The following is a 13,763-nucleotide window of genomic DNA, read 5'->3' on the forward strand; positions in this document are numbered from 1 at the left end:
ACAATAATTATTTTAAAAGAACTAACATATTTATGTCTTTAAAAATCGTAAAATGAACAATTATTTTGCATTTTACTAAAATATTTCGTACAATTTCGTATATATTACAAAAGAATTTCGTTGTGCGAAACCATGAAGCATTTCGTACAATGTACAACATTTTTCGTGTATATTAGGCATGGATTATTTTCAGTGCATATATAGTTGGCAGAATAGCAAATTTATATGTTTACATAGGCAACTTAAATCGATATTACAGATATATATGTATAAGAGTATGACTACAAAAAAGAAACATACTATGTAGTTAATCTCAAAAATAAGTATACAGAAATACTGACGATTGGTTTTATTTAAAAAAGGATATTATTTTTTCAAAAAACAAAAAAGTAACACATTTATTTATTAAAAACAATTATGATAATTATTATTCACTACTTTTTTCCGGGTTATTTTAGTTATTTGAGTTCTCATTTAAGGTGAAGTTAAATAGGTGCAAAATTTACGTCACAAAAGTAAGTATACAGATCATTTCAGTATATATTTGGTTTAATGATATTAACAAAATTTATGAAAATTTTACTTGTTTTAATATAATTACTTCATAATAAAATATTTTTTACACAATAACATGGAAAAAATCTACTTTTAGTTCCGAAATCTAGAAATTTTGTCCGATTGACTCCAGAAATAATTAGTAGAACAGTTTTTCTGATTTCTTCGAAATTTTTTTCCACTTTAGAACCCGGATTTTGGATCTGTTGGTCATTGAACCTTCCAAATGATGCATTAGAAATAGAATTTTTAACTCTTGAAAAGAGTTGTTGTTTTGAAATTAATGTGATATGCTTGGATTTGGCCTTTTTGAACACAGTACGTTCATATAATCCGAAATTTAATTCCGATTTCTTAATACTTACAACATGAACTTGAAAAATTGGATAATTCTATACACTGAAAAATTTCGTAACTACTTTTTTCGTAATATATACGAAAATTTCGTGTATAATACGAAATATTGTTTAATCAACCCCAAAATTCACTTTTTTCAATTTATGTAAATTAATTTTTCCAAGATTATTTTGCATTATACTAAAATAATTCGTAGAATTTCGTATATATTACGAAAGAATTTCGTGGTGCGAAACAACGAACGATTCGTACAATGTACGACATTTTTCGTATATATTAAGCATGGATTTTTTTCAGTGTATACAAGAATTATTTTTGATTTCACAAAAAAATTATTTTGTTACGATTTTTTTTTTTTGTTATTTTCGTAATTTTAAGGGAGTTAAATTAAACGTAATTTTTAATTTACAGGAAATTAGCTGCCTAACTTCCTGTAAAATTTTTTATGTTTTTTTTTTTAACATAAAAAAGTAGTTTTTTTTTAATTCGCAATCTTTTTCTAAATTTACAGTAATTATTTTAAAAGAACTAAAATATTTATGTCTTTAAAAAAATCGTAAAATGAAAATATTTCGTACAATTTCGTATATATTACGAAAGAATTTCGTGGTGCGAAACCACGAAGCATTTCGTATAATGTACAACATTTTTCGTGTATATTAGGCATGGATTATTTTCAGTGTATATTTCCTTTAATTTAATCAGGTTTTTCAAATCCTCCGATTTCCAAAGTATACAATAATGCTACCAATCATATACTGATATCCTCGAGACAATAACCATGTTTTATGTATCGGACATTTAATTTGTTCTAGCAACAAATTAAGATGTATCCGTGTTCAAAATTGTTCAATTCGTATTCATAACACTAATTGTGCCTGATTTAATATAAAAATCTTACTATTTTGGACAATAAGCAATTTCAGAACCGATATGAAGTGTAAGTTATTGACATGGTCACCATTTGACGATTATTGGTAGTATTTAGAAGTGTGTAATGGATGATTGGAATCAAAAAACTTGTTTTAATTAATGGATACTAGTACAAATATTATTAATTTCGCATTTTAAGAAATAAATTTCAGGAAATAGCCATTAAATATCGAATATGAACGCTATACTATGTTAAAAACGGCAATGTTCCGAGATGGATTGCAATTATTGTAAAGAAATAATTACATAGTTTAAAAAAAATATCGTCTTCTAATGCATCATAATGAACAAACGAGGGATATTATTGAATACCACATCCAAAACTCCGGGGGTTTAAATAACCAGATGTTCTTAAATAGGAAAAAAATGCTCCTATGAATAATATTCAGATCAATTACCAAAAATTTAAATTTTTCGGAACAAGTGAAATTTATCCAAGTTATAGTGTACAAAATATTTTATTATAAAGTAATTACATTCAAACAGGTAAAATTTTTATACATTTTTTAATATCATTAAACCAAATACATATTGAAATTATATGTATACTTATTTTTGTGACGTAAATTTTGCACCTATTTAACTTCACCTTAAATGAGAACTCAAATAACTAAAATAACCCGGAAAAAAGTAGTGAATAATAATTATCATAATTGTTATTAATAAATAAATGTGTTACTTTTTTGGTTTTTGTAAAAATAATATCATTTTTTAAATAAAACCAATTGTCAGTATTTCTGTATACTTATTTTTGTGATTAACTGTATGTACATTAGACCGACTCAACTCGAGTTACCCTTCTGAAAATATTCATTGTTATGAAAAAACTAACTGTTATTTATGATTAACACATCATTGGACGCGCCTTTAAAACACCTTTCAAATGATACTTCATATTGAATATATTGTATCAATCAAAACAAAAATTTAAAAAATAACTCAAAAATACCTTTTTTAAATTTGGTCGAGCTCACGAACGGCTATCGCTTGACTTAAAATGTTTTTGTAATCATCATAAAACAAAGCAAGGTAAATTTTGAGAGTGGTAACAAAAGCACGTTTTTGCTTTCCATACAGAGTGAGTCGGTCTAATGTACATTAAAGTGTCCCGAGGAACAGACTTTTCATGTAGGAATGCCACACAATCGATACGTATTAATGCACTGAAGACGAGAAAAATAAAAAATATTTTTTTAGAATGGTCCTCAGTTCCCTACCAGCGATTAAAAATCCTGACCTCAGTATAATTTTTGAAAAAAATATATGCGATTTTTTCGAAATTGGTCTGAAAAATTCCGTAATTTTTAGCTGTTTACAGGAAAAATAATTTTAAAACTTTTGTAGAATATTTTTGGACCACAAATGATATATAGTGGGTAGGAAAGCCATATTGTTTTCGCTTTTTATCGAAATAGGTGTCAAAATTGTCATAATTTTTTGCTCATACAGAAAAATATTTTAAAGTAGTTTGATATTTGGTTTAGTCCATTTCAGATTTTTTTAGATTTTTTTTTTTTTAATTTATATGCCCCTTATAATACAATAAAAGTCGTTTTGCGGACCAGAAATACACTAACAAGAATTTTTATTATTTTTCCTCCGACAAGCTAAAAATTGCGGAATTTTTGACACCCAATTCGAAAAGATTGCAGAAATTTTTTTAGACTTATTGTACTGAGATAAATATTTTCAATCGAAGGTAGCAAACTGAGAACCTTTTCAAAAAAAATGTTTTTTTATTTTTTCTAGTATTTAGTACATTGAAACGCATTGTTTCAAAGGTATTCCTCCCATAAAGTGGTCCACGGGACACCCTAATGTACATACATATGTATGTATGTGTAAATAACTTCATATATGATAATATTCATTTATCGCTGTATAATTTTAAAAATTCATTGCAATCTTCAAGAAAAAGTAATAATTAAATTAAATCACATTAGTGGATGCATATTCAAAAAAGCTATTCGTAAATGGTTCGATTTATTATAGGAATTATAATTTGGGAATTTCTACCAGAATGCAGAATGCTTCTTACATATTCAGGGCAATTATTTATTACTACCTTATAAATGAACAATAACAAACGGATTTGAACAAAATTCATAAAAGAGCAACCAAGCAACCAAAGTAGTACACACTTATTAAAATCCTGAGCATTACATCAATAATATACCTTAATGCAATAGGTTAGACGTTAACAATGAATGTGCTATAGATTTTCGAATAGAAAGCGGTAAACACAAATATAACCCTTTCAGGGTCAAAAATTATTTATGTCGAGAAAAAAAAAAAACTTGAAAACTTAATTTGAGTTTTCCCTAGTGAGTTATAGAAGGTCAAAGTTAAATGTCGAATATATTCGACATTCGAAAAACAGTCACCAAAAAGTACCACCTATATTTTTTATGAATATTGTTTAGTTAAATGTCTTCTTCCACTTATATCAATACAATTTAAATCTGAATAGTCCGATCTCCTAAAAATTTTAACAAGCATTTTTTAAGAACTAGTCATAAGGGACAATTTCTTAAAACCTAATTTTAATTAAAAATACGGAAGATCTTTCAAAATCTAAATTACAACTATATAATAAAGTCTTAATTTTCATCTTTTCAATTCAATTATATTATATTTCAATTATTCTCAAAAAATGCTTAAAAACATAGTCTATTGTAATGTCGAATATATTCGACAAAATCACGGAAAAGGTTAAGGAATATAATTTCCTTAGAGTAAAATTAATTCTAGAGCTCTGAGAAGTAATATGTTGGGAAAAAGTTAAATGTTTATCCAACTAAATATCAAGACATTTGATGCATTCAACGAACTCAATAAGTTCAACACCAACCGTAATAGATAAATGCACTACGCAACCATCCGGTCTAAAAAGCATACTTAGCTTTAGTCTTTGATGGGTTTATCTTCAGATTATTTTCTCTCATCCATCCAGAAACATTATATCTTTAAAGATTTATATCATATTGAAACACATCAATAAGCTGAAGATGGCCAGAATATAAAAGTTGTATATCATCTGCAAAGAGATAAGCCTTATAATATGTTTCCACTGGCTTGAAATCTAAAAGTTTTGCCTAAACCTTTTCAAGGAGTTTCCACTGAGCTTACTCGTTTTTGATATTCGAATTTTCGAACAAATCCCGTCATTTTATTTCAATATATCGATAGTAATTTCTTAAAATTAAACATTAAAAAATACAAAATTACAGTCGTAAAAGTATAAATTTGTTTATTCAATGCCACAAATTTTAAAATTATAATTTGTTCTGTTTTTATTTCAAAATGAAGTCAATTTTTCAATGAAAACATCTCTGTCTGTCTGTCCGTCTGTCTGTCTGTGTGTTGAAATCAGTTTTGAAGACCTCATCAATCTTTGGTATCTCAGTCTTCAATAATTCTATCTGACCTGCTTTCGAGAAGTTTCCTATTTAAAATCAGCAAATAACGGATTTACAAGAAAAAATTAGTATTTTTTATGCAGATGCATGAAAACAACAACAACGTTCAGATTGTGCTTGCTTGTGTGTACATTGTGTTTGTTTGCATAAATAAACCGCTGGAAACAACAACAACATCACGTTCCCACGACAATTGGATCTCCGTTGGACTTTTATGGATATGACTTCACCACATAGTTATTTCGACGTATATCGATGGTTTTTGATGAAGAATGGATAAAGTGTTTTTGATGGATATCGCAGGATATTACACTTTTTATCATGTAGTGACATCAAATTCTAAAAAATAACGTATTTTTCTTTGAAAATAAGCATTTACTGTAGGTACTCAAAATTATGCTCTAAATTGAGAAACATTAAAAAAATCTTGGGACGAAAGAGTTAACAAATTATTAATCACACGAATTTTTTTCTTTATGTCATGAAAATAATTCGTGAATTATTTTTTATTAAATTTTATAAAAATCGTGTTGTAGTTTTTTTAATTATGATGTTATTAATATTATGTGTGTGTTAAATCGCTTAAATTTACGAAAAAAAAAAATCGTAATAAAATTATTCTATTTCCTAACAAATTAAATTAAATTTACATGTTTTAACGAAATTATTTTCCTAAAATAAAAAATTCCTAATACAGTGATCGACAATCGTTTGTACGCAACATGTTTTCTTTGATTTTTAAAGACATTTTTGGGTTTATTGTAAAACTTTTTTCGAAACTGGATTGAATACATCTTATTATTAAATAATAGAAAATATTATAAAATATTTTTCTCTAAGGGCAGTGTCACAACACGTTCAATATAATCGTGATATTTGCTGTATTGTGATATATAAGGTACGTGTAGCATGTAATATTGACGGATTGTGTTCCATATCACAGAAAACCCCAATTTTCTGAAATCCAAAATTCGTAAAATCACATGATAAATATTGAACGTGTAGCATGTTTTGTGATATCAATCACGATACATTTGAAAATTCGGAAAAGTAAATAAAATAAAAAAACAAAAGTAAAATATTTTTTTTAATGTTAAAAAATATAAAAGATAATAAATTTTTTCTAAATTTGTATGAATTTGGAGTTTTCGCGGCATTCTTGTTATCATCGTACGACCCGTGCAGCACGAAATAATGAAAATACTGACGCTATAAATATTGAACGTGTAGCATACCGAGGTATACATCAATCTATTAAAATGGGTCGTGATCCATATTGATCAATGTATATTGAACGTGTGCCAGTGCCCTAATAAAAATATCAGACAAAAAATTTATTTTTGTTGTACGCAGTCATTTAATTATTACTTTTACTAGAATAATTTAATTCTTTTGAGCGAGTATTAGGGCTTAGATGTAAAATAAATATATTGTATAGCCATACGATCGTTATAAAGATATATTATTTGTAGAAATTGCGATTTGATCGCTGTCGAAACTAAATTAGGAAATATTTTATCTAAACGTCAAAGTTAAGGATTATTTTAAGCAACATTTTTTATTATTTCCTAATAGACACTCATGCTGTATTAAAAATAGCTCAAAACTATGAAAAAAATTTGAAAAATGGCTTCCTTAATCAATTTTACGAGCGTAATGTTACAAAAAAACTTAAAATTATGATCCCTATTTTCTTAATAAAATAAAGACAAAAATTATACTCCTTGCTGTAAAAAGATCTATCATCATTCCTTTACCCTTGATTTAGTTATTACTCTGTCAAGAATTTCTTGTAAACCAAGATTTATTAAGATTTACAAGGAGAGAAAACTGCACTCTCCATAAGGCCCGATATCGGATATGAATAATTTCTAAAAGTTAATATTTCAAAGTGAAAATAAGTTAAACTTGTATTGTCTAGGCCGTTAGCTTATTGTGCGGATTGAGCCAAAATGCCGCTAAAAATACAAATTTCATTTTGGTTGCGAAATTCTGGTACATTAGACATGTTTCTAATACAAATTACAGATTTCCATCGGATTTTTTTCAACCAAAATTATACTTGGAATATTATATGATTTATTAGACGATGTTTTAGCAGAAAAAATAATGAAAATTGCGACAGGAGATACAATTTCTACCCAAAATGGGTATTGGATCAGGGTTTGGATTGATTTTCCGACAGAGATTTTTATCCTCTTCCTTGACCTGACGGAATTTTAAGACACAACCAATCGAAATCATTCTTACAATCTTCGCTGAAAAGATTTATAAACAAAAAATATACTTTTTTAGCATTTAAATAAGAAAAAAATTTTAAGGCATGACCTTCGGAAATTCTTTTTGAAGCGCTTTAAAAACTGACCTAACCAAAATCTAATGGAATCTAATGTTAAGATAAGAAAAAGACAAATTTACAAATTATTTTTATGGTTATTATAAATTATGTAAAGTGCGTACAAAGGAATGTCTTAGACAAATTTGATTTTTTTCTCAGGAATTTCTAATAGTGCAAAAAATATTACAATTTTTTTATTTCGTAACGAAGATAGTATCAAACTATTTCGTAAACTTTTTTTCTTAAAACAGTATTTACTTTCTATCAAAAGTTAAAAAAAATATGTTGCGTACAAACGAATGTCAACCACTGTATATAGGAAAAAATATGTTACGAAAGTAGTGTATAACATCATTGAAAATCGTATGATTTTTTAACATTTGAAAATTTTCAAAACGATTGGATTTTTTCGTTTTTTCAGACTTTTTTTATTTAAATACAGAAAAAAATAAAAACAAAATCCAATTTAAAATAAAAATGTATATTTTTTTCTTTAATTTTTTTCGAATTGAAGTTTCATTTTATTTCAAATGTAATAGTGTAGAAACAAAAAATATTTTCTATTATAATTTTTGAGTACACAGAAAAACGATTTCAATTACCAATTATTTTATTTATTGAAGTTCAACTTATAACAAAAATTGTATATTCAATTACTACTTATAATTGATTTCGTATAAAAAATTTTTATTTTTTTATATTTTTGTTGTTGTTAAATACGTATTTGATTATACATTTTTATGATTCAAATACAAAATGAATTGAGCCCTTTTAAAATTTTCGATTAATCGTTTAATTGAAAATTTTTTAAAATTAATTTTTTCTGTGTATGAAATAAAAAAAATTAAATAAAAATCTAACGACTTCTCTCATAGTGTGTAGGCAGCTTTAATCTGTAAGCTACCATTTGTATTATTTACGCGTTTGCAGAGAAGAAAAACATCAATATATTCAACGAATAGATGTATGTTATTTAAATCAATATATTGATATATTCTCTTGATGTTTTAATTTCTCCATAATATGGTAAAGTCAGCTTACGACGAGTAAACTATTGACAAAATATTTTTTTGGGATATTATATTATGGAAAATTTATGTTGGAATTTAATCTATAAAAACATTTCAACATTTTTGAAGGTATTTACTAATGTATAAATTTTTGTTATAGGTTCACACATTCTATGAAGCTGTAGGATATATGATATCCGCCCAAGTTGATCAAGTTCAACAAGATATATTAATCGAGAAATATATGTTCTTACCCAACCAAGTATGGGATGAAATAATTTCTCGTGCATCGAAAAATGTTGATTTCCTCAAAAATATGACTGCCGTAAAGCAATTGGGAAGCATTTTGAAAACGAACGTTGCCGCATGTAAAGCTCTCGGTCACGCTTACGTTATCCAGTTGGGTCGTATTTATTTAGATATGTTAAACGTTTATAAGATTACTTCTGAGAATATCATTCAAGCTATTGAAGTTAATGGCGTGAATGTAAACAATCAACCACTAATTAAAGCAATGCACGTTGTGAAAAAGGAAACGCTTAATCTTATATCTGAATGGGTTTCTCGATCAAACGACAATCAACTTGTAATGGATAGCTTTATACCACCATTGTTGGATGCTATTCTCTTGGATTACCAGGTAAACCATATAACAATCTATATTTGCATATGTATCATAGCTGTTCGATGCGAATATTCTCAACCAAATAATGTTACGAAATTAAAATTTTTCAAAAAAATTTCTTGAGTTTAATTAACATTTTAGTTTAGAACACACCGAAATAATGTAGTTATGAGATTTCGAGCAAATTAATTCAAAATCTAGTAGAAATAGAATGCAACTATGTTCTTTTGCCAAATAGTACTAAAAAATACGTCGATGCAAAGAAAAATGACATTTGAAATAAAACAAATATAAAAACTAAAAAAGAAAAAAAAAAATAAAATAAAAAAAGAAAAATAATTTAATAAAAAATGTCGAATTCTTTATATAAAAATACTAAAAAATATCCTGTATTTCCCACTAAAAAAAATTAAATTAATTTTTGGTAATAATCACAATTTGGTAAAAAATTGTCTTATTTTTAATTTCATTCAGCTGTATTTGTTTTTAAAATTAAATCTTTTTAATTTCTAAAAATTAAGTATGAACGATCTAGTTTTTGAACAAGATTTGAAATCTAATCTACTAGATTTCGCTGGATTGTAAATGGGATATTAGATTTGATTGATTTTAATATTAATTAAAAAATAATTTTATTTAACCAAAAAAACGTATTTGTTTGTTTTTGTATACAAATGTACATACATTCATATAAATACATACACTGTAGAAAAGTTTTTACTATCTTTAAATGAAAAGGAAAATATTTAATTATGAATGTGATAAAATGATTTAGTAATATTATACATATATTCTTTATTCCATTCATATATTACAGCTATGATATGTATAAAATATATACCTGCGCAAGACAACAATAATGCGACAATTTGCTAAAATTTCGTGTGCTTATGATGGCCCACACAATATTTTTTTGAACAAATTATCGTATTATTGTTGTCTTGTGCCTTTAGTATATATGTAAATGTTTGTATACTCGTTTTCACAATATTTCTCATTAAAGCGTTGCAAAGTACCGTCAGCTAGAGAACCAAAGGTTCTTAGTTCTATGGGTGTCATTGTATACAAACTACGAAACGATATTACAAATGAGGTCCCTAAAATATTTGATGCTGTTTTCGAGTGCACTCTTGATATGATCAACAAAAACTTTGAAGATTACCCTCAACATCGTGTTAGCTTTTATGAACTTTTGCAAGCTGTTAACGCCCATTGCTTCAAAGCTTTCCTAAACATACCACCAGCACAATTTAAACTTGTTTTTGATTCTGTTGTTTGGGCTTTTAAGCACACCATGCGTAATGTTGCCGATACTGGACTTAACATTTTATACAAGGTAAGCAACGTTCAATAAATTAACTAATTTATATTTTAAAAATTAAGAGCCTTTTACAAAAATATAGTAGAATTTAAAATAAATATTAAAAAACATTATTTATTATTATTTTCATTTATGGTTTTACCGTGATTATCCTAATTCTATCTACATATACATTTATATAAATAAAAAAGTAATGTTTGTTCGTGATCGATAAGCTGGAAATCTGCACCGATTGGGAAAAACTTCAAATATGTATTCTATGTGTTGTGAGGAATATTTCTGTGAAGTTTTTCTGTTTTTCTGATTTTTGTTGAAATTTCCTAGCACTTGTGATAGCACTAAGAAAAACATTTTTCAATTTTCAGTAGATTTATGGTGAAAAACATAGTTAGGCGGTTAAGATGGTATTACAAAGGAAAATTAACAGCACGAATATAATAGGTTCGGGAAAAAGTGTCAAGCATAAACAACTAACAAAAAATAAAATTTCGAGATATTTTTGTAAAGTGATCAAAATTCGAAAATTTATATCGAGAAGTGTTTTCAAAGCCCTTAAAATATTGTGTTCAATACCGTCGATCTGGAACGGGTTTAACACAAATTTTATAAAATTAAAATGAATCAAGAATTAAATAAATTTTTTTGCAGGAAACTTAAAATATAAAATTATTTATGAATGTACCGGGAACAATGAAAATACTAAAATATCGTGTTTATATTATCTTATGTTTATCTTTTAACTATATCAAGGATAACGAATTTTTTAAGTAAGTCTTTTTAAAAATAATTACTTTGTCAAGAACTCTTTCTGAGTTCTGAGTGTAATAATTTTTAATCCAAAATTATCGATCTAGAACCGTTCCATAGAACGAACAACTCTAAAATGATTTCACGAAACTAGTTCCGAAGTCCTGAAAATAATGCTATATTACTTGTAATTAAAAAAATTTTCTGATTTTTCTAAACCTTGTAATCAAACAAAAGGTCGTAAATGTTGGAAAATTAACAGTCTTTCTTTACTTTACCTAAATGATAGAAATAGGAACAGTAAAACGTTTTCATCTAAAACACATAGAAGCGATAATTTCAAAAACATGGAACTGACAATATCGGGATTAATTTATATATCTGTGGCAAAAATGAAAAAGTACATATCTCAAGATATGCAAAAATCTATATTGTGTAAATTTTTCATAAATATTGGATCAGAACTTTTGAAGATATCGAAATTTTTAAATGTATTGGATTTTAAAACTTTAAAACGTTCTCCTGAAATGTACCAAAAAACAACTTATGTTATGTTCATAAGGGATATTTGGCCTATGGGCTTGGATATTAAAAAAATAATAAAATAGATAACAGAAATATAGATATAAATAAATATTATTAATAATACAATTGTTTATTAATTATATATCTATACTTTTTATTTGTAGATGTTACAAAATTTGGAACAACATCCAACGGCAGCACAGAGTTTTTATCAGACATATTTTACAGATATTTTGATGCAGATATTTTCAGTGGTTACTGATACTTCTCACACAGCTGGTCTTGGAAATCATGCAATCATATTGGCATACATGTTTTCGTTGGTCGAAAATAATAAAATAACTGTGAATTTGGGTCCCATTCCAGATAATACTATTTTCATTCAAGAATATGTGGCCTCATTGCTCAAATCGGCATTCAGTCATTTAACTGACAACCAAATCAAAGTCTTTGTTACGGGACTTTTTAATTTAGACGAAAATGTACAAGCATTTAAAGAGCATTTGAGAGACTTCTTAATTCAAATTAGAGTAAGTGAAAAATTGCATATCATAAATAATGATTTCTTTATTTCTAAAACATGTTTATTCTCTTAATTAATATAGGAAGTTACCGGAGAAGATGATTCGGACTTATATTTGGAGGAACGAGAAGCCGCACTTCGGGAGGCACAGGCTAACAAAATGCAAATGCAACGTAATATACCTGGAATGTTAAACCCTCATGAATTACCAGAGGACATGCAGGATGAATAATTTAATTTTGAATTCATTCATGTTCTGCTTTAAAGTAAAAAACAAAATCAGAGAAATGAAATTGAATATAAATTACGTGACACTTTTGAATAATTCTAAATATTGTTTATATATGATATTTGTCGAAGTTTGAATGTATAAGGATTACTAAACTATTATTACTACACTTCAGCCAGCATCATCGTATAATATCACTTCTTTCATACAATACATACATACATACATATAATTATATAAATACATATATTATTAGAAGATCACTTAACATTAACAACCACACAACACAGAAAATACGTCGGCCGAAAATGTGAATCAAAGAAAAGTGAACATGTATTTGGTTTGATTGTTTGCGTTTTCTTTTTCTTATTGTTTTTTTTTTTTTGTTTTTATATACATACATATATATTTTTGTTGTTTTTCTATAAATTTAAAGTTAGTTTGTACATTTTAAAATAAAATTCAAAGAATTAATGAAACACTTTTACAAAAATTCAAAAGATTAAAAAGAAATAATTAAGATATAAATAAGAATAGAAAAATAAAGGAATAAAAAACAATCAACAATCAACTTTCCAAATAAAATGTATGTAGTATTGTACATTGTTAATTATGCGTTAATAGATTAAACTACTCAATTTACCACTATTTTTTAGCAACATATAACAATTACATATTTGTATGTGACCCAATGATTTAATATACGTATACATATAAATATCTTTTTTTTTAGAACAGTTTGAATGCGTTTTAGTATAGTTTTTTAATGTACGTATGAATGTATGTTTTGGTATTTATCTGTAGTAATTGAAACATTAAACTTAAAAAAAAAAACAAAAAACAAAAAAAAAAACTGATTATTAAATATGAATATAGAGCGAAGTTGTTCAACAAAGCCAATTAATTAATAAAATGTTGGTTCCATAACAACCCGGAGATGTAAATCAATTGACAGATATTTTTCTATTATAAATATTAAATAATAATTTGATTAATATATCGTCCCTGCTTTGATAAAACTTCCTGTATATATGTATGTGATTTTAATAAACTTTTCAGGAGAGACCTGCATTTCGATTACGTTTACGCATTTAGTTACGCTACGATCGAAAAAAGGTATTCAAATAAAAAACTGAATCTTAAGAAAAATAAGTAATTCCATTTCGTTTCAATGCTTTACG

The 13,763-nt window shown here is 26.4% G+C and overlaps 1 protein-coding gene across 1 annotated transcript in view; it reads left to right on the top strand.

The window, feature by feature from the left end:
* The window catches only part of LOC119616474 (exportin-1), a 28,794-nt gene extending 15,184 nt beyond the window's left edge, over positions 1 to 13,610 (top strand). Inside the window, exons 4-7 of the mRNA XM_037972834.1 lie at positions 8,773 to 9,252; positions 10,241 to 10,573; positions 11,995 to 12,360; positions 12,436 to 13,610. Coding sequence (XP_037828762.1) covers positions 8,773 to 9,252; positions 10,241 to 10,573; positions 11,995 to 12,360; positions 12,436 to 12,585 — 1,329 coding nt within the window. The 3' untranslated portion in view covers positions 12,586 to 13,610. The remainder of the gene's footprint in view (positions 1 to 8,772; positions 9,253 to 10,240; positions 10,574 to 11,994; positions 12,361 to 12,435) is intronic.
* The last annotated feature ends 153 nt before the right edge of the window (positions 13,611 to 13,763 follow it).

Source organism: Lucilia sericata, unplaced genomic scaffold, assembly GCF_015586225.1.
Source record: "Lucilia sericata isolate MDLA Ls3-8-SP2 unplaced genomic scaffold, ASM1558622v1 Contig000074F_arrow, whole genome shotgun sequence".
Lineage (NCBI taxonomy): Eukaryota > Metazoa > Arthropoda > Insecta > Diptera > Calliphoridae > Lucilia > Lucilia sericata.